General features: G+C 36.1%; 1 protein-coding gene across 1 annotated transcript; it reads left to right on the top strand.

The window, feature by feature from the left end:
* Nucleotides 1–2887: 2887 nt before the first annotated feature.
* TBX22 (T-box transcription factor 22) lies at nt 2888–11203 on the top strand. The gene is made up of 8 exons (XM_032840631.1): nt 2888–3236; nt 3869–4052; nt 4807–4908; nt 6284–6458; nt 7340–7504; nt 7888–7952; nt 8633–8718; nt 10584–11203. Exons 1-8 carry the CDS (start codon nt 3062–3064, stop codon nt 11201–11203), a joined length of 1572 nt encoding a protein of 523 aa, XP_032696522.1. The 5' UTR covers nt 2888–3061.
* The last annotated feature ends 11085 nt before the right edge of the window (nt 11204–22288 follow it).

Genomic DNA, 22288 nt, shown 5'->3' with positions numbered 1-22288 from the left:
TAAATCAGGTTCAGATTTCATACTGAGTAAGAGCTCAAATAAACCATATATCCTTTAAGGCACATCTATATACTCTTTATCTATATATATATCAATTTATCTATCTATCTTAAGTAGATTTGATTTGTGTTAACCACAAATTTATTTTTCCTTCAAGTGATAAATTCTGTGTTTCTGGTTTTAACTTTTTTTTTGTAATTCAAAATCAACACTTTAAGTATTTTCCAATTATCAAATTTTTAAAAAAATTATCCTTCTTTCTAAAGTGGGTACTTATGAGCCCCAGAGTCTCCCTCCCTCCATGTCCCATGTGGGTTGAAAGTCTCTTATAGAGGTTTGTGGGTGTTCTCGTTAAAACAGAAAGTACTCAAAAGTGACTCCCAGCTGTGGAAAATTAATTATTGACATAAATGTATCTCCCTCATCCCCCCAGTACCTGATAATCCAGTGCTCCAGCAGCTGAACAGATTGCAAAACTGTTTCTGTGGCTTGCAATAATTTTTCTCTCAGATAAAAGTAAACAGAAATTAACTACACTTTAGTCTAGTACACATGAGAGAGAGCTGAGCTCCATTTCTTCCAGTTATTTCATTGGATAGATACTGAAATACGAATGGAAAAAGTTTCAATTACAAAATAAGAAGTCCTAGATGACTGAGTTATATGTGTGTAATAAATAGTGGGGAATAAGTTTATCCTAAGAAAGGAAGTTATGTCCCAAGATATGGTATTTATCTTATTTAAAATATCACATCATATAGCGAGTAGTCTGAAATACTAGAATGGATGTTGCAACAAACATATTTTGTCTTATTTTCCCAGAAACTTGGTTTTAAAAACAAAACAAAACAAAACAAAACAAAACTATTAAGGAAAACCTTCCTTTGCTACACAACATAATTTCCTGCTTTTTAGCAATAAAGTGAGCAATCATTCAAAAGCAAAAAAAAAAAAATGTCCATATTAGGAGACACTAATGCAAGTGGTACATTGTGATTAACACTCTAAATTTAACAAATGAACTCTTGACTTTTCTGTTTCTGAGCTGTGTCTTTTAGCGAAGAACATACAATAGATTAAAAAAAAAGTTTCTTCTGAATAAGAAGGGATGGGAAAATGCATTAATATCATCCCCCTCCCCTCAAATGGCTGCAGAAACAAATGCTCATGAAGATGTGGTTAAGATCACATTCAGACCTGGCTGTTTTTCAGCTCAAGTGCTTTGTACATTGTGCTTCATTCTGCCCCTGCAGGTTAAGGATAGTGTCTTTCCCAGCCCTGCATGGTAAGTAGTGGATAATTGGTTATTGAACCAAACCGTTCAGCAGCATTCAGGCTGCAATTAACCCTTTGCCATATCATCAAAATCATACCCAATCGCCTAATTGCCTGAAAATTACTTTCCCATGGATCAGCTGGACATGGTCTCACCCCCAACCCATTCAACCACCACCACCATTATCACCTCACACTTGTACAGAAGGAACTGAAACTAACAGGCCACAAGAAATTGTTTATTGTCAAACTACAGTACTGATATACTATTAGTTCATTCAGTTTCCATCCTATTTTTAACAGAGTTGGATGGACTTTAAATGTTCTTTGAACAAACATGTCAGAGGAGAACAGGAGAAACTTTCTAAGCAAATACAAATATCTTTAGTTAGGACGTAGTCTGCCAAAGAGTCCAGGGGTGCTTGATTTCTTATTTCTGATGAAAAGTGGAAGACCAACTCCCATGCACACAGGCAGACATCTCATATCTACATGCACAGACATGCTCCTTGAAAATGGTAGGCAACTCTCTTCCTGACACACACAAAAAGATGTGCTTACCCAATTTAAGGAAAAGTAAAACCCAGCCCAGGAATATATTCCAGGAGATACACATTATTTGAGCCCAACATTTTGAGGTGCAGCGTTGTTGGGAACAAAGTTAATGTTGGTGTTTGCTGGTGGCCCTGGAGTCCTTAGGTTGTCTTTGATGATTAAGACATATGAGTAAGAAGAGGCTGTGTATAGGAATATTGGGCTCCAGGAGAGGCAGAGCTTGAAGGCCCAGGTTTACTCTGAGCATTGACAGTGGGCATCTGAGAGGCTCCTGCCCATGCTGGCCCTTGCATCCCCACCTGGATAGACAGGATAGACTATAACATGATCCACTCAATTTGAGACATAGACTCTAGAACAAAATTGTCCAGAAAGCTTGCACTCCTCTACTTTTCCATGGTTGCTGTAAAGCAAAAGACCCAGATATACTTCTCTGAATCTGGTTAAATAATATTTGGACTTTGGTTGGAAAAGTGGCCTTTCATGAGTGATTATTTCACATAGCTTTGAGTTTCACAATTCAGTGTAAAACAGCAACTTTTTGTATCCCTCTACCAGAGCTTCCTTCCTGCCAGGCATAACCCTTTCTCCACCCACACCCACACCCCTACCCCACCCTCACCCCTCCCCCTTCCTCTGTCAGACTCTGAAGTGTCCTTCATGATGGTTTTGTTTATTTGTTTGTTTGTTTTTATATATACCTTAACAGTTTCCAAAACAAACAGTGGACCCTGTGACCAGCCTGGTATTTATTCAGTAGTATGCAACAGTATCTCCCAATCCAAGCCGCCTGAGCAGCTATTGGAGGCAGGTCTGCTCCCTAAAAGGCCTGAGCTTGCCAATCTCTGTACATTGCCAGGTCCTGGATTCAGTGATTTGAGGTCTGATGGTCTGCACATGTCCACTGGGAGAGAGGAAACCACAAAGGGAAGGGAAACTAGAATCCAGAGGACTTTGGCTCCAGTTTGATCTTCCTCTACTTTCATCCTGTCTATTCAAAGGGAAAAATATATATATATAGATAGATAGATATAGATATATAAATAAAATACACACATACACTTTCTCTTTCTTTCTTTCTTTGACTATAGATTCAGAACCGGTTTTTCTAATTTGGAGGTTTTCCTGCTTTCCCTCCTTGCCCTGTCCTCTGAACCCTCCCTCCCTCTCCCTCCCTAACTGAGCTCAGGTTGAAACTTTGCATTGCACATTCCCTTCACCCCCTCCTGGGATGGCTCTGAGCTCTCGGGCACTTGCCTTCTCTGTGGAAGCCTTAGTGCAGAGACCGGGGAAAAGAAAATTGCAAGACCCAAGAGAGGAGACTCAGCCTGAGTTGCTGGAAAAAGAGGGCGGAGACGAGGAGGAGAGAAAGAGCAGAGCCGCAAGGGAAAAAAGTCAGCAGCCCGGTAAGTATTCCTACCGCAGCCCCCAAATCTTGAGCCTGCTACCAGAGCATGCTGTCCTGCAAATCTCAGCTCCACTCCGGAAGCTGAGAGAGGGCTGCTAGCCCTCACTAAGACGCTTTGGTCCAGCTGGATGGCCACGTTTGGGACCACGGAGACACCTCGGTCACTTGGCTATAGGGGAAGCTTCAGAGCTTCCAGGTTCAGTGCGTGTTGCTGTCGTTCATTTGCGGTGAAGGGGAGCTTCCCTATGCATTTGTGAAGTTACACTCTGCAACCTCCCAGGCTGTGAGAGCCAGATGTAGCTGTTTCTCCGGGTAGGAAGCAGGCAGGCATTTAGATTGGGGCGGGGGGGGGGGGCGGATTCAGCCTCAGGGTCCAAAAGTCTCAAGAGAATAAGGATGGGCAAATTTGAAGAAGGACAGGAGCCTTTTCCAGGACGCGATCTGGGTCTCTTTCTCCCCATCCGGGGGCCACAGGGGGTGTTGTGGGGAACTTGAGTATCCGCTTCCAAGGTTCCCAGAGAAGCAGCGGGGCCAGTTTACTCCAAGACAGGTATCAGTGAGAAGGGGACGCAGGAACTTCGAACCTCTGTCGAACCTCTGTCAAACTCTTGGCATCTCTGTGTCCAGCAGAAAAGCGACCCAAGACCGACACCTCAGCAACTGCTTTCCCTGGCTATAGTAGCAGCGACAGTGATAACAACAGCTGCAAAAGTCTGGAAGAGAAAGATGTTATCCAAGTGGAACTTCAAGGATCTGAACTGTGGAAGAGATTCCATGACATTGGGACTGAGATGATCATTACCAAAGCTGGCAGGTTCGGCTCTGTACAAGATGTTCAAAGAATGCACACAGTAGGAAGTCATAAGATGCAGTGCCTCCAGCTTCATACTCTATATCTGTCCTTGTCATCCCACAGGTTTTAGAAAGTCACTGCCTTTCAATAAATCGCACTATTAGTGGCTCAGATTTTCTTTCTTGTAGACAGTGACTTCAAGAAATTCTCCTTAAAGCCTCACAGTTATCAGTGGACAAAAACCCAGCCTACCATCCCAACCTAGCCTGGGGTAATTTGAAGTGGGCTTTTTCTGCTTTCACCTTTTGCTTTGGGGCAGCATCACATCAGCTGGGTTATTATTTATTTATTTATTTATTTATTTTTATATTTTATTATTATTATTATTATTATTATTATTATTTTGCATGAATCCTTTTAATTTCAGTCTTTCCCAAATCTGCCTTATAAAAAGTACCATTGACACTGAAGGTCCAGGCACAGTTTCTTTTTTTCTCTACTTTCTCTTACAAGGCTTTTTATTAGTGGTGCTGGTGGGGAGTGGGGTGGACAAAGCCTTGTGGTAAGAATATTCTGCTCCAGACAGCAATCCTGAACTTTTTCAATCAAGCATACAATCAACAATCTTTCTTCATGTAGCAAATATTATTCCTTGAATCTGTTCTAGAATGAGGAAGGTATTGTGAATATCTTCATTTTCCCCTTGACTCCCCACCCCATCCCACTCCAAATGTCTCTAAAAGCACTAGGTAAGTGGCTATTTTCTTTCCCACAGGCGGATGTTCCCCTCTGTTCAAGTCAAAGTGAAAGGGCTTGACCCAGGGAAGAAGTACTATGTGGCCATCGACGTGGTGCCAGTAGATTCCAAGCGTTATAGGTAACCAGGCCAAAAGAAGAATACCCCAGACCAAGTCTGGGAATGAGGATACTTATGGAACCTAAGAATGTTATATGGAAAACTCTACCGTGGGGGTGGTGGTGAAATTGCTCTCCTGTGGACTTTGGGAGTTAAATATTCTCACTCAAATGGAGGTTCAGACTGAGAGGAGCAGTTTTGCTCCTCTTTCCTCTCACTCCTGGAGCAGGTGCCAGTTTGTGTTTCAATGTACTCCACACACTTTGCCTACCCACCGCTCTGGCCGTGGCTGTGCCAACTGCAGAGGGTATGGACTCAGGAAGTTAAGAAGTTGTTTGAAGGAATTTAGAGAGAAGTGACTGTGCTTCTAGGGCTGCACTGGGCTCTGGGTTGTGCTACTTTGGCATCAGGATCCTGGAGTGATGTTCTGATTTATCATCTAATGCTAATTTAATAGTTATCATATTTAGGTGTATCATTTCTTCTTTCTTTAGCTTCTCTTCTGAAGCGGCAGCTGGGTCTTAGAAATTACAAATAACCTTTCTTTTTGAATCAGGCTCTCTACATAGAGCAGGTTAATAGTGTTCAAATTGATCTAAAGCCAAGAGGTCTTTCAGGCGTAGCATTCCAGACGTGCAGCTATGCCAGCACTTTGGCTTAGAGGCTATGGGGTTGTGCAGGAGCCACTCTTACTCAGGCTGTGAGCATTCCACTGAAGTGGATATCTAGCCTTTCTAAGAGAGAGCCCGCATGATGCCCAGGGCTGGATTTGAGGGGCAAAGAGAAAGCACAGCTCAAGAGCCTACTGGAGATGCAGTTTGTAAATAGAACAAGTGGCTTGCTTCTTGCGTTTAAGCTGGCTTGGGAATGCAGTGCACAATTGAGTGGTTGATATTGGAAACAGAGTGAAATCAGCCCTGAGGCCTCATGGGCTAGAGTTGTAGGTGGTGTCTGATGTGAAGCCTTGTTGGTGAAAGGGCTTTGAGAGCCACTGGACGAGGTGGAGGTGGGTTGGACAGACACCTTATGCTCTCTTTTGCTTTTTCTCTGACTCTGATGCTTCTGGCTAGAGCCACGAGGGTTTTTAAACTGTCTCTGCACAGCAGAGTGGATTAGATCAATTTCTGTGGTTGTTTCCGTGAGGAAATACAAACCAGACTCTGAACTCCCATGATGTTATACTTGCCCTGGAACTTCACTACATTTTAATGGCATATGTTTGTATGTGGTTTGCTTTTTGTCTCTGAACGCCCTTTGTAAATCAAGTTGGATCTTCTTCTTTGGGATTAGGAGGCAAACCTTGGCCAGTGTCATTAGGACTAGATCCAGCAGGCTTCTTCACATGCACCTGGCTTTGGCCCATTGCACCTAAAGCCACACTCTCTACTTTTTTTAGGTATGTGTACCACAGCTCACAGTGGATGGTAGCTGGGAATACAGACCCCTCATGCATTACTCCCAGGTTCTATGTTCACCCGGACTCACCCTGCTCTGGAGACACCTGGATGCGGCAGATCATCAGCTTTGATCGCTTGAAACTCACCAACAATGAGATGGATGACAAAGGCCATGTAAGTGTTTGAAATCCTTTGTCTTGAGGAGGGGATGGAGGTGTCAAGGCATCATCAGCCTGCACGTCACCCTGGAGAGGTGTAAAATGCTTCTCCTGGGTGGTCTTTAGGAACTGTTCAAGTTCTGGGCTTGTGACCAAAGTAGCTCCTACGACCTTTGTTTGGCATCTGAGAGTGCTGGAGTTTGGGAAGCGTGAATGAAAAGAGTTTGAAGATCAAATGAGATTTGTTTACGCCATAAATCCTGGTCTGAGAGTGTGGAAGGGAATGCACTTTGTGGAGCTCTCTTGCATCTCAGACTCCAGGGCAATCGCTCTGGGCTCTGATTGCCTTCTCGTAGATGAACACCTTCTGTCTGGCATGGTATGGCAAAAATCCCCTCCACAGCTCACTTGTGAAAGAGGTTATTTACAGGTTACCTGGATCTGAGTCTTATTCTCATATGCATCTTCCCCCTGCCATGCCTGGCCTTGCCCTGGGCCAGCCACAAATAAAGAGAGGGAGGCCCCCAGGATTAAGAGGTGGGGTATGTCCTATGGCTGCCCTTCAGTTAACATAAGCCCAGGGAACTTCTAGCTGGCAGTCAGATCCAGGGGGCATCACATGGCTGTCCACACTTAGGAGCAAGAAATGGTCTCATCTGGAAATGGAATCATGGCTGCCTGTTGTTGCTGTGATACTCCTGTCTGGAAACCTCTTAGCCCTGAGCATGTCTGTCCAGAACTAAGTGTCAAAGAAAAGTCCTTGTGTGTGGCTAACCTATCCTTTCTGGTTTAGCCTCACTTTTGCATGTGGGCATGTTGGGGGTGCCAATGAGAGGAAACCAGTGTTGTAGAGGGGAAGCCACTTTCTAGGAAAACATTTGATGATTTCTCCTCCAGATCATTCTGCAGTCCATGCATAAGTACAAGCCCCGTGTGCATGTGATGGAACAGGACAGCAAGGTTGACCTGTCCAGTATTCAGTCCCTACCCACCGAAGGGGTTAAAACATTCTTCTTTAAAGAAACGGAGTTCACCACAGTGACAGCTTACCAAAACCAGCAGGTAAGGACAACTTGATCCTGGGAAAGTAGGGCTAGCTCCAGAGGGACTTTCTGGATGGCAGCAAGCTGCACTTTATGGATTGAATTTTCCACAACTAAAAAAATATTATAGTCATATTGCATTGTCATCAAAGCAAATTTGATTATGAATTGTGTGGAAAAGGAGAAAAGAGAAAGGAGAGCAGAACAAAGTGCCAGGGGAGAAAGGAGATAACCATTCTAAATTCAACTTAACAATATGCTTGTATTAACTGAATGTGCCAAATTACACATTGAAGTACTTTGTGGTTGTTGTAACCATTAAAAGCAATGGTGAGTGTTATTACTGAGGGCACTGACTTTATCTTTATCTTTTTCTCTCTCCTTTTTTTTTTAAATCTATAGATTACCAAACTGAAAATAGACAGGAATCCTTTTGCGAAAGGTTTTAGAGATCCCGGAAGAAGTAGGTAAGCAACTTAACAATCATATCTAATATTTATATAGCACTTTCCACAAGTATTACAGATAAGGTAACTGTGGCTCAGAGACTCCGAGGTCCTAAGTTTTGTAACTGTTAGGTAGTAGGAAAACAATGTAGTGTTTTGTCTCTAAAATCTTGCCTCCTCTTTTCCTCTCCCAATCCACTTTTAAGATTATCATATGATCTCCCTGATATGAGGAATTTGAGAGGCAGAGTGGAGTGTTTGCAGGGTAGGGAAGGAAAAAATGAAACAAGATGGGATCAGGAGGGAGACAAACTGTAAGAGACTCTCAATCTCACAAAACAGAGGGTTGCTGGGGGGAGGGGTTAGGGAGAGGGTGGTTGCCTTATGGTCACTGGGGAGGGTATGTGATATGGTGAGTGCTGTGAAGTGTGTAAGCCTGAGGATTCTTGACCTGTACCCCTGGGGCAAATATTATATATTCATTAAAATAATTAAAACAAAGATATCACTTATTCTAGATCCCTGGGGTTTTTATTCAGGGAATTATTACTGTGAATTTTATTCAGCAGTCTAGCTCTAAAAGAATTATATTTCAGATATTGACCCCTAAAAACTGTATTAAGATAACTTAAAAGTTTACATAAATCATTATTTTCAGGAATTGAATTCTGGACTTGCTGAAAGTTGAATCTATTTTTCAGGGGTGTATTGGATAGACTTTTAGAGATCTACCCATGGAGGCATTCTGCCACTCTGGATTTTAAAACTTTTGGTGCAGACACACAACGTAAGAAAAGTTTTATTAATGTTTACTTTTAAATGTTAATGAAGTAACAACAGTCAGAACCTCTGTAGTAAATATTATACAAGGGGATAAGTTCCTGCCACAGAATGTGGGTTTACAAGTTGGTTTATATTTAACTTGATGAGGCAGTAAGAGGCAAAAAGAGGGGGAACTGGCATGAAGGAGAAGAACAGAGCCACGGTAATGGTGGATTTATTGACTTCAGTCTTCTTAAGTTATCATATATCTTGAGATCTCCAAATCTCACCTGGATTCTTCAGCAACTCACTATCTCACATTCTTTGGAATCTGCCTGTGGTACATGTGTGGCCTTATTTGCAAATACATTAGATATCGAAATAAATATGTTTCTCATAAACTTTCCACACGTTAAAATGACATCCATTAAATTTTACCATCACTTAGTTCTAATTTTCCTTTTACTGTAAGTAAGGAAAATAAATGTTGAAAACAACACTAAGTCATCCCAATTAGTTTAATTGCCACAAGCATTAAAAATATTTGCAAGGTAGTTTTTCTCAGGTAGTGCATTGCATGATTAAATAATAATAATAATTAGACAATGCAAGCTTTCTGGTAGAAGAATGTATACCTTCATGTCTCTGGTTTAATAATAAAAGAGTATTTGCAAAGAACATATAATTATTTTACTGCTTTTGTCTTTACTCTATTAAATTTGTTTGTCTTAGGACATTAATGCAAGTTTATAATTACTGGAGAAAATCATCATTTTATTTAGGTTGAATTTTATATACTACTATAACATTGAAAACAGATCAAGTCTAATAATTATTTGGTAAAATATTTCACTGGATTGATTGTATTAATTTGGTTTGCAAAGTTGCATAGAAAAATATGAACACTTTAACTAAAAGCAGCATGCTTTTAAAATATCCAGGTCAACATGAAGTGCACTAAAACCAAACAAAACAAACAAAAACCTAACAATGATCATTAATTCATTAATTGGTAATTTAAAATACAGTTTTCTTAATTACTTAAATGTCCAGATTGCTCTCAAGTTCCAAAGAAAAGGGGTACCATTTTTAAAATGACTTTAAAATATTTAATTATAAAAGACATTTGCCACCTTGTTAATAAAGAATTAGGCTATGCCTACACAAAATAGTGAAGAAAAACAACAGACACACACACACACACAAAAGAAACCATCAAGTTTAGTCAAAATTTTAAAATTCAAACATGAAAATAAGGTGTAAAGTCTAGATTTTCATGGACCTTATAACTATCCCTAACTTTAGTTTGCTAAAGTTATCCCTAACTTTATGTTTGCTAGGCAAACATAAAAGGTCACTTGGACATTATTATGAACTTTTTATTTTTATTTTTTTAACTAAAAATTATCTTTAGCAAGTGCACTTAAATGTTCGTTTATAAAGATTATTTTCATGTGCTCCAATATTTTTATAAGAATGAAGCTTTTTATTGAATCCCAACCAATTTGTTCAATTTAATCAAATACTCATTTTTTGTAAATTTTTTAAAACTTAATTTTTTAAAAAATTTGTAAGATCTAATTGGCTCTGGGTACTATTTATTTAGGCATCTTTTGTAATTAATTGGAGAAATGTCCAAGTGCCTAGCACAGCTCTTGTGCATAGTGAATGCTCAATACATAATACATAATTGTAGTGCTAAAAGTAATAATGGTCCTTGTAAAGATATCGTTTTCAACTTTGGTCAGAGGAATGAGCATGTTCTTTCTCAAAGAAGTTAAAAGAACTGTGAACTTGTGAAAAAGAATGAAGCAGAATATTTATGGTCCTTAGTACTCATTTATTAGGAACATCAAGTTCATCGTTCATTGACTGAATTATTATTCACAGGTGGAAGCAGTGGCTCATCTCCAGTGACCTCTAGTGGAGGGGCTCCCTCTCCTCTGAACTCCTTGCTTTTTCCAGCTTGCTCTGTGCCTACATTTCACTTACCTACAGGCTCCCTTGGAATGCCCTGTCCAGAGGTGTATCTGCACAATATCAACCTGCCCCTTTGCTACAAGATTTGCCCAACTAATTTTTGGCAACAACAGCCCCATATCTTGCCTTCTCCTGAAAGACTAGCAAGCAGCAACAGTTCTCAGTGTTTAGCCCCACTCATGATGGAAGTTTCCATATTATCTTCTCTGGGGATCGCCAATTCAAAACCTGGTTCATTTCAAGACTTAAGTGAGCCGTGTCTACAGGCACCTAATTCTTCCAATCAAATGTTGTATGGATTACAGGCACCTGGAAGTATTTTATCACCAAACCCCATTGTCCAGGAAACAATTGGTTGTTCTTTCCATCCTTCCTATGGTTTTTATAGGTACAATTTCTCAGTGCCATCTAGACTGGTGAATACTGCCAACCATCTCAAAGTCAAAGTGAATGACAATAACCAAGTTTCTTTTAGAGAAGGCAAATGCAGCCATGCTCATTGGTACCCAACAATCAATCATTGCCTTTAATGGAATAATCACATTCCTAAACCAATTACACATAAGCATGTATTTTCTTTATTTGTAGCCAAAGAAAGGTTAAGAGCTTTTGGGTTTTAAAAGTTTTATTATCAGAGGTATTTCTGTTATGCATTTAAAGTGCCTTATCAGATGTTCATAAGAGGATGCTATAGGTCAAATATGACCTGTAACAATCTCTGATTACAGTGGCCTTGGGCCTCAAAATAAGATAGTCAATAAATATTATTTGATGAGATAGACTATGGGTGAAAATTGACTCCAGATGAAGCCTTTAATTACAGTGAAGTCAATTTACCATGTCAACTGCCTCTTACATATTGATAATGACCAAAAGAAGTTGGATTTAATTCCTGTGGAAGCAGCAAAACAATTTTAGTTTTATCTATGAAAATTATATTCATTGTAATTCTCTAGTAATTGTAGAAAAATCATTGTTCATTTGCCTTATACTTTTATACTTTATTGTTGGAGAAGTTACTAATCTCAATTCTAAGTTACAAATAAGGACAGGAATTTTCAAATAGTAATTGTTGCAGCCTAAAGATCATTTAATCCTGAAGGAATACAAAGATTAAATGAAAAACAAAATATTCTAAATAAATTTGATCTTTCATTTCTTTTTATTTTTTGGATCATTCCCAAGTGAAGCTTATTTACTTATTCTTTTAACAAACCTGGTATTTTGTACACTTAAAAAAAACAAATTATTGTAGTTCTCCTAAAAGACTAATAAATTATTATTTAAAGGGAGATAATACATTTGAATCCATAAATGTGAAAATATCATTACATTGGTATAGTTTAATTCCACTCTTGTGAGTCAGTCATGGTAAATTGGACTAGACAAAAAGTAGCATAAATGAGATATTTATTTTAGTTTATGAAGTTGAAATGTTTCCTTTCACTTGGTCCTAAGTTTTCTGGAAAAAATTGTTAAGTATATTGGGGCACCTGGGTGGCTTTGTGGGTTAAGCCTCTGCCTTCAGCTCAGGTCATGATCTCAGGGTCCTGGGATCAAGCCCCGCATCAGGCTCTCTGCTCAGCAGGAAGCCTGCTTCCCCCTCTCTCTCTGCCTGCCTCTCTGCCTACTTGTGATCTCTCTCTCTATCAAATAAATAAATAAAATCTTAAAAAATTGTTAAGTATAACCTACATATAACTTGTATATCTTTAAATAAATCAAAATTTAAGTTTTTATGCCACTAGCTCTATAATTTATTAAGCCAAGGTGCCTCACATTACAATGGTTTGGCTTGACTTTTCTCAAACTAACCAAATTTCTAAACTGCTTTTTGTAACTTTCCAACACATATTAGGAAGAGCATATTATTATTTAATTTTTCTCAAAATGGTTACTCCCTCTTAAGTGTATCTTATAAATGTGCCTTCCTATATATGCATTAAAATTATATTCCCCTTTACTTCTGGAAATAGGGATAGAACAGCACATGGTTACATTTAAACTGAATATTCTAGTCAAGATGAAATATTATTTGTAGCCCAAACTAATTGGACACCTGTTATAAAAGTCTGAGGCAGGAAATCTCTACTACCCAGGGTTATCCATACTAAACCTGGGTTTATCAAATTATGGATTGAAGTAGCAAGTACATTTTATTTCTGTCTACTCCAAAACAGGTTGCTGTTAAAATAAATTACAATTTTTAAAGCAGAAACTCCCATATCACAGTATAATGAAATTTAGTCTGATGGCTTATATGGCAGATACTTGGTAATTAATGACAGAAAGTATTTAACTGAAAAATCCAGAAAATCTCTGGGTTACTTTTTAAATAATTATTTAGGAGAAGGCATTAATTTTGTATCCATTCAAGTATATGTAGCCCATGATTTATATTTCAGATAATTTTGTTATATATTAGCCATTTAAAATTTATAATACAGAACTATGTTGGTAAAGATGATTAATATAAAAGTGTAAAAGTTTAAGTGTTAGAATCTAAACATCTATTTTAAGTTGTTTTGTATAATGTTTATAAATTGTCATTTCATAGTTTTAATTGAATAAGTAACCAAGGGAAAGGCTTCATTGAAAATTAGACTTGGAAGAGACCTCAAGAAGTTCAGTAAGCAGTCCCCTACTTTCTGAACAAGTTACTTATCTGCAGGAAGCTGTTAATATCTTTAATTGATGCATAATTAACATTTAGTGTCCTTATTATTTTATACTGAATAAATTCTTACTCCTTAATAAGATAGTGTGAAACTTGAGTAACTTGGTAAATTGAGGTTATGGCTATGGGATAAAAAACAAAATACTGTAGAATACTATTAATTTCAACTGAATCAACTAAATATTATTCTTGCTTTTAAAAAACTACAAAAATCAAACGCCACTCTTGATTAGACAAGGTGTGAAATAGTTAGTAGTTAGTAAATGAAAGTAGGCAAATGATACTTAATAGATACCCGTCTAATAACTAAAACTGCTATTTTCATCCGTTTTTATTTTATTTATATATATATATATATATACATATATATATATATATATATATACCCCTTCCCTTTTTAAAAGAAAACATCTTAATTTAGCTGACTAGACATATAAAACCTGATTCTTAACCACACCTGGCAATATGACTTACCCCAAGTAAATCTAGAGAAAATAAACTTTTCATCAACTTTGTTAAATCTGTACATTGGATAGGTAAATAAATAGAAGATGCTTTACTTTCACACAGCTCTCAGTCAAGCCTAGCACTGTAGTCAGAGTCCCTTGTCAGCAAGGTTCTATTTTGTGGAATAATCAATCTGAAATCAAGGACTTTCTTTCTTTTCTTTTTTTTTAAAGGACTTTATTTCAAGTTTGAGCCTAATTGCAGAACACATGTCTAAGTAGATAAATTATTAATTACATTTTAAAGACCAATATACAACTTTAGATAACATAGCCTAGAACATCAAAACTATTATTTCTTTTCATTAAATAGAAGAGATAAACCCTCTGGACATTACATCTTGAAGTCCAATATGTAACTTTGGATTACATAATATTAGAGTTTTCAAACATTAATATCATTGTTCCTATTCACTGTAATACAAAATTAGAAAGTTATATTTTCTCCAAGCTATGAAGGTAAATATTTATGATATTTCACTGCTGTTAGGCATGGGTTCTACATGTGGTCTGGAAATGGACATGACTTTATTTTTCTTTTATGAGTTTGAAGTGTATGTCATGAAAAGAAATGCACAATTGGGAAAAAAAGAAAGAAGTGCACAAGCAGAATTAGCAAGTTATAGTCAGTGAATCACTCTGAATGATCAGAATCCTATGTGCTGACAACTTGACAAGGTGCACCTGGTGAATAAAATTACACACGTGTATTGGACATTATGGAAAATTTCCCTTTCAATTTCCTAATAATTAATCTTGGGAAAAATGATGGTGTACATAAGGCAGACAACATATATATTTTAAGTGTTATTAGTGTAATGCTAAGTCTGCCATCATTGAAATAAACTTTTTGTATAAATACTTAAAATATGTTTTACAAAAATCTACAAACATGCTGATGACAAATTTAGATGCTTTCAGACAATAGAGTTACATGTCCAGGTATATAGTAGGGTTATATATAGTTGTTATCTCCTCACTAAATCTCAATTAGAAATATTATCCTTATCTGAATATGAAATTTAACAAATTACAGAGATCACATTGTAATTTATAAAATCAGTAGAGTTTTACTTTAGTTTTGTTTTAAATGATTTATACTGTTTCTTTTTCTTCTTTCTCTTTTCAGAAAGAGGTACCAGAAAGAATACCTATTCATTGCATATTTATACTATTATTATATCTATTTAAGTGGAAAGGCAGATTTAAATATGCTTAGAAATATCTAAATGCATGTGCTATATTTTGTTAATTGAATCAACAGGGCGGGAGTACAATGTTTTTACTGTAATTTGCAGATATGTTGCCTTTGTGCTGAAAAATCTTCAATTAACCAAAATAACAATAATATTCTGATACAGCACCAGTTTACCAGTTGATTTCACTGGAATTTAACATGTTTATTGGATCAGTTTAAAACAAACCAAATGCATACCTTAGGCATTGGTGGCAGTTGCTTTGATATAAGTGCCTTCATATACATTTAACCTTCTTAGGTTTGGTTTCCAATTAAATGATAATTTGTATTAAAACTGTGTAAATAAACATGGTTTAGATTACAATATACAACAGAATAAATAGATATATAGAACATTGGAAACATATTCAGTATTAAAACTATTTACATGTGTAGTCTGGCCAACTTTTGACATGCTGTTTCAATAAAATATTGAGAGGAAAAAGACTAGTATCATTTCCTGTCAAAGTTTCAAATGTTCATGTTTACAAATTTGTACTTCACATCAGTATGTAACCACACATTATACTGAGCAGATGTACAAAACATAGCTATAGGAGATTTCTATTTTGTTGAAATGTATACATGTATACTAGATTTATTTTTAAGTACCTAAAAGAGTTAAAAAAAATAAAATTAAATATAACAAAAGCTTGAAATCAGTACAAATTGTATCATTAAACTCTTTTATCCAATTATATATTTGTTGTTAAACATGACAGAATTTTGATTTTGGATTTAGATCACATATTTTGTACATGAAAATTAAAGTACAATGTGGTAGTTTAGCTATATAAAATGGTATGAATAATTCAAAATTTTGCTAGAACAAAACAGGAGTAAAATCATGCTTTCATACTGGATAAAAATTAATGTCTTCAAATTAAATATTTTTTTGCTTGAAAATTCAGTCTATATTCCATTTTTATGGTCATTCTGGGGGAAATATTGATGTTTTAGGATTTTACCTTCCTTTAAATATTGTCTGAAATTGAGTTTTTATATTTCGTGATGTGAATATATTGTGATCTCTTACCAACTACTCTAATGCCTAATCATACTCCTTTTTTATTTTATTGAATGTTTAAAATTTTAGGAAAAATTATCCCATAGAAATACCAATAAATAAAAATTTAAAGGAAGCATAATTTCTTAGTAAGACCCAAGTTCAAGTGACAAAGTTACTCATTACTGAATTTCCATAGATATTGTATCTGGCTTAAAAGGAATTCATGCACAGGCCAAATACTTAGCTACATTAATAGGTGTTTTATAAAACTCAGGTTAGATTCTCTTCAAACAATGATTCTGGGCAGAAGAAAGACATATTTGGCAAAGATACCATCACTTTGAAACTAGTCACCATGATTCTTTTCTGTAGTTGTAACATTCATGAGGTGGGGGTAAAGATGAGGTGTCACATTTCAAAAAGGCTCTGTGGGCCCTAGCACCACACAAAGACTCTATAGGCCCTAGCACCACACAGCACCACACCTTAATTTTTATAGTCAAATCCAACAATTCTTAGGTGTGCTGAATCAGGGCACTTTCTTTGAGGTTCTGGCTAGTCAGGACGCAGAGCCTTCCAGTGGGTAGAAGGGGTAAAGATCACAGCTGCTATTCACAAAAGAGTGAAACTTTACACACACACATGTTATGCTATATTTTAGTTGAGTTGTTCATATGCTTGTGTCTCCTTCTGGACTTTGACTGAGGGGAATAATAGTATTTTTAAATAACATTTGTTTTCCAACTTTTAAAAGTTTATAATTACATTATCAAAAATTTAAAAAAAACACATAAAAAGAAAATGACACAAAAAGATCCATAATCACAATGTATAGTTTGAATTCTAGTCATTGAATATGTCCACACACACTGAACATATATTTTTTTAAAGTGTTTGAGGTTTTTGATGCTTTTTGACACAACATTGATATCTACCAGTTCAAGGTCCCAAAACTATGAGTAGTTTGATAACCAAGAATATACTAAACTGGAAACGTCTGGGTAGCTCAGTTGGTTAAGCATCTGCCTTCAGCTCAGGTGGTGATCAAGGGGTCCTGGGATTAAGCCCCACATCCAGGCCCAGGTCAGGCTCCCTGCTCCATAAGGAGCCTGCTTCTCCCTTCTACTGTGATGCTCCTAGTGCTTGTGCTGTCTTGCGCAATCTCTCTCTCTCTTGCTCAAATTAATAAAATCTCTTTTTTTAAAAAGAAGATACTAAACCAAATTAACATTATAAAATGTAATCCTATTTTCACAAGGCTAATTTTTCTTAAAAGACAAAAATGGCAACTGGCCTCTGAATAAAGATGTTGGGATTAAAATATTGCATTCCCTTAATGCTGACTTTAAAAATTAGAAACTATAGGGGTGCCTGGGTGGCTCAGTGGGTTGAAGCCTCTGCCTTCAGCTCAGGTCATGATCTCAAGGTCCTGGGATTGAGCCCCACGTCGGGCTCTCTGCTCAGCGGGGAGCTGCTTCCCCCCGCCCTGCCTGCCTCTCTGCCTATTTGTGATCTCTGTCTGTCAAATAAATAAACCAAATCTTTTTAAAAAATTAGAAACTATAACAGTAGTGTACAATAAGCATAATGCTCCTAAAATAAGTCATTATTGGATATATGCTATCAGAATATTAGTGAGAAGGGAGTATATTTCCATTGAATTATATTCTGTGGTATGGATGTACCACAGTAACTATTGACCAGTAGATAGACGTATGAATAGCTACCAGTTTTGGGCTATGATAAATAAAGCTGCTTTGGTTATTTTGTACAGGTTTCTGTGGAAGGTAACATAACATAATAAAAAATAATAATGATTAAAAAATAAAAATAAAAATAATAATAATTAAAAATTTAAAAATAAAATAAAAAGTTTTCGTTTCTCTGACTAAATGCTGAAATGCGCAGTTGCTGTGTTTTATGGTAGTTGTGTATTTAGTTTTTAGGAAACTGCCAAACCATACTGCAGAGGTATAACAGCAATGTATTAGTCATCCTGTTTATCCTCTATCTGAGCAGAATGTGTTCTTACTTTTATTGTTTTGTCGCTGCTGCCACTGCTTTTATTCCAATAAATCTGTACTGGTAATTTGTGATTTTAGTTTGCAAAATTAAAATTTTGTTGTGATTTTAATTTGCATTGTGATTTTAATTTGCAAAGAAAAAATAAAGTTAGTTGGGATTTCACAGTCATAATGCTTAATCTGTTTGGGAAAGTCAATTTGGGGAGTAGTGCCATCTTAACAATATTAGGTTTTCCAATTGACACTGAATTACTTACCATATATTTAATTATTCTCAAATAATTTAGCTTCTTTCTTTACAATATATATGACTTTTTTCATGCTTAATAATTTGGCTAGAATTTAAGTACAATATTGAATAAGATTGGAATGAGCATATATTTTTATCTTAATCCTGATCTTAAGGGTAAATGTTCATTATTTCACCAGTAAGCATGATGTGAGCTGTGCACTTTTCTTAAATTATCTAATTTTGATTGAGGAAGATTCATTATATACCTAGTTTGTTGAGTGTTTTTATTACAAAAAGTTGTTGAGGTTGGCAAATCCTTCTTCTATGTCTATTGATATGATCATGAGTTTATTGTCCTTTATACTATCAATATGATGTGTTATATTGATTTTTTTCATATATTAATCCAATTTTGCATTATATTCCCAGGATAAATCTCATTTATTTATGGTGCATAATCCTTTTCAAGGTTGATGGATCTGGTTTGGTAGAATTTTGTTGGGAGGTTGTTTTTATTGGTTCTATATTCATAGGGAATATAGTCCAGTTTTCTTTCCTTGTGATATTTTTGGTTCTGGTATCAGAATAATAATGGCTTCATAGAATGTGTTGAAAATGTTCCCTCCTATCTTTTGGAAGAGTTTGTGAAGAATGGTGTTATTTAAGTATTTGATGGGTATCACTAGTGAAGCCAATTGGACCTGGGCTTTTCTTTGAGGGTCATTTTTTTTATTACTTCTGTAATCTATTTGTTAGAGTTCCATTCAGATTTCCTACTCCTCTTCATTGAGTTTTGGTAGTTTGCTCTTTTTAGGAATTTACCTGTTTCATCTAGATTGTCTAATTTTTGGTATAAAATTGTTTATAATTTTCTTTCATGATGCTTTTTTAAATTTTTGTAATGTTAGTTGTGATTATCCTTGCTTTTATTTCAGATTTTAAAAATGTATTTCTTCTCTCTTTTTTTTTTGGCCAGCCTAGTTAAAGTCTGGCCAGTTTTGTTTCTCTTTTCCAAAATCATCTTTGTTTCATTGACTTTTACTATCATTTTGATTTTTTTTTTATGTCTGACTTCTATTTTGTTCCATATTATTCCATTAATGCCTTCTTTTGTGTTAAATAGATATTTTCAAGTGTCCCATTTTCATTTCCCTGTTGTTTCTTTTACTATATGTTTACTTTTTTCCCCTCAGGGATTATCCTGAGGATTAAATTTAACATTTTATAGCCATTTAATTTAGATTAATGCCAATGTAATACCAAAAATATATCTATGTTCCTTTCAATGTCTTCTGTGCTAATTGCCATACAATTTACATCTGTATGAAAGCTAATCCACATAGTTTTATAATTATTACTTTATAGAAGGGTCTCTTACTTTTTTAAGTAGTCTCTGCACCCAGTGTGGAGTCCAACATGGGGCTTGAACTCATGACCCTGAAGTCAATCAAGAATCAGGCACTTAACCAACAGAGCCACCTGGTGTCTCTATAGAAGTGTTTTTTTAATCAGGAAAAAAGGTCATAAACAAAAATACATTTATATATGTAATATATTTATATATGTAATTACCTCTACTCCAGCTCTATTTTTTTGTGGATTAGAATTATTGTCTGTTGTCCTTTCATTTCAAATTGAAAGACACCCTTTAGTATTTCTTATAAAACATACCTATTAGTGACAAATTGTTATTATCTATCTGGGAAAGATTAACTTTCTCTTTCATTTGTGAAGGATAATTTTGCTGAATATAAAATCATTGGTTGGCATCTGGGTGGCTCAGTTGGTTAAGCGACTGCCTTCAGCTCAGGTCATGATCCCAGAGTCCTGGGATTGAGTCCCACATTAGGCTTCCTGCTGAGCAGAGAGTCTGCTTCTCCCTCTGACCTTCCCCTTTTCATGGTCTCTCTCTCTCTCAAATAAATAAATAATAATAAATATTTTTAAAAATAAAATAGAATCATTGGTTAATAATATTTTTCTTTGAATGTATCATCCTACAGCATTTTATTTTCAATAGTTTCTGGTGTCAACTTCTTTAATGTTGAGGATACCTTGTAATGTGATGAGCTTCTTTTTTTGCTGCTTTGTTTTTGCTTTTCAAAAGTTTAGCTATGACGTGTCCAAGTGTATGGATCTCCTTCTGTTGATCCTACTTGGAGTTCACCAAGGTTCTTGGATGTATAGATTGTTTCTTATATGAGAAGATTTTGGCCTTTAATTTTTCAAATATTATTTTTGCTTCTTTCTCTCTTCTCCTTTGGAGACCTTTATTTGCCTCTGCTAATACACTTGATAGTGTCCCATTGGTCTCTGAAGGTCTGTTCATTTATTTTTCATTGCTTTTTCTTTCTGCCTCTCAGACCACAAAATCTCATTTAGCCTGTCTTTGGTTTGCTGATTCTTTCTTTTGCCACTTCCAATCTCCACTTGAGTTTCTGTAGTAACTTGTTCATTTTAGTGACTATATTTTTCAACTCCATAAGTTCCTTTTGTTCTTTTTTATAATTACAGTAGGTCCATATATACAATGGAATTTTTATAATTACAGTAGGTCCATATATACAATGGAATTTTTATAATTACAGTAGGTCCATATATACAATGGAATATATACAATGGAACAACCACCAGAGAGGATGAATACCCAAATTTGCATCAACATCGATGGGACTTGAGGAGATCATGTTGAATGATATAAGTCAAGTAGAGAAATTCAATTATCATATGGTTTCACTTACTTGTGGAACATAAGGAATAACATGGAGGACATTAGAAGGAAAGGAAAAGTGAAGGGGAAATCGGAGGAGGAGATGGACCATGAGAAGCTGTGGACTCTGAGAAACAAACAGGGTTTTAGAAGGGAGTGGGGTGGGGGGATGGGTGAGACTGGTGGTGGGAATTAAGGAGGGCATGTATTGCATGGATCACTGGGTGTTATACATAAACAATGAATCTTGGAACACCACATCAAAAACTAATGATGTATTGTACAGTGACTAACATAACACAATAAAAAACCTTAAAATAAGTAAATAAATAAAAAGAAAGTCTTCATTTAGTAAATATCACATGTGAGCACTTCAAGGACAAGAACTATTGATTATTGCTTACTTGTGTATGAGCCATATTTTCCTGTTTCTTTTTATGTGTCACAATTTTTGTTAATAATTAGACATTTTAAATAATAAAATGTAGCAACTCTAATAATCAGATTCCCTCTCTCTCCCCAAGATTTGTTGTGGGTTCTGTTAGTTGTTATTACTTCTCCTGTTTGTTTGTTTAGTGGCATTTTAAGATTAATTATGTAAAGTCTGTTTTCCTTGTTGTGTAGTCCCACTGACATTTCTATTCAGTTAGTTTAGTGGTCAGTTAATTATTGACAATGATTTCTTTAATTGTTTTGAACCACTAAGTCTCCCAGCCTTAGAGAGTTGCTCTCTGTGTATGTTGGGGCATGCCTTCAATGTTCAAGTGAACAGTTTACATCTCTGCCTTAGTCTTCAATTTTAGACTTTAGTTTAAACTTTCTGTTTACACAGAGCATCAAGACCAGATAGAGGTGAGAAGGAGGGCCTTCTTAGATCTTTCTGGGTGTGAACACAGTACTGAGAATGTGTGTAACCTAGTTTCCCAGGAATATATTGGAGCTTTTCATAGTCTGCTATCAATATCTCACCCTCCAGTTTTCCCTTTTGAATGTTTTGGTCAATGTATTGTTAGCCCCAAATGGTATTGTTATCTTGGTTATATGTGATGTGAAAGAATTGCTGCTGATTGTTTTTAGCAAATGTTTTATGAAATGGGCTCTTCCAACTGAATGAAATCTGAGTCAGGTCAGATACAGATAAGCCCTTACTTAGAGTACAGAATTTTAGAGAAGAGATGACTGATTTATCAAAAAATAATTATCTGAGAATTACACCTTTG

This window comes from Lontra canadensis, unplaced genomic scaffold (genome assembly GCF_010015895.1).
Source record: "Lontra canadensis isolate GAN:19392208 unplaced genomic scaffold, GSC_riverotter_1.0 scaffold114, whole genome shotgun sequence".
In the NCBI taxonomy this organism is placed as follows: Eukaryota; Metazoa; Chordata; class Mammalia; order Carnivora; family Mustelidae; genus Lontra; species Lontra canadensis.
This window is presented reverse-complemented; position numbering and strand designations above follow the sequence as displayed.

Coding starts and splice junctions, on each gene's coding strand:
- TBX22 (XM_032840631.1), top strand. CDS start 3,062: ATGGCTCTGAGCTCTCGGGCACTTGCCTTCTCTGTGGAAGCCTTAGTG. Junction 4,909..6,283: donor GTAGATTCCAAGCGTTATAG/GTAACCAGGCCA, acceptor TACTTTTTTTAG/GTATGTGTACCACAGCTCAC. Junction 7,505..7,887: donor CAGCTTACCAAAACCAGCAG/GTAAGGACAACT, acceptor TTAAATCTATAG/ATTACCAAACTGAAAATAGA.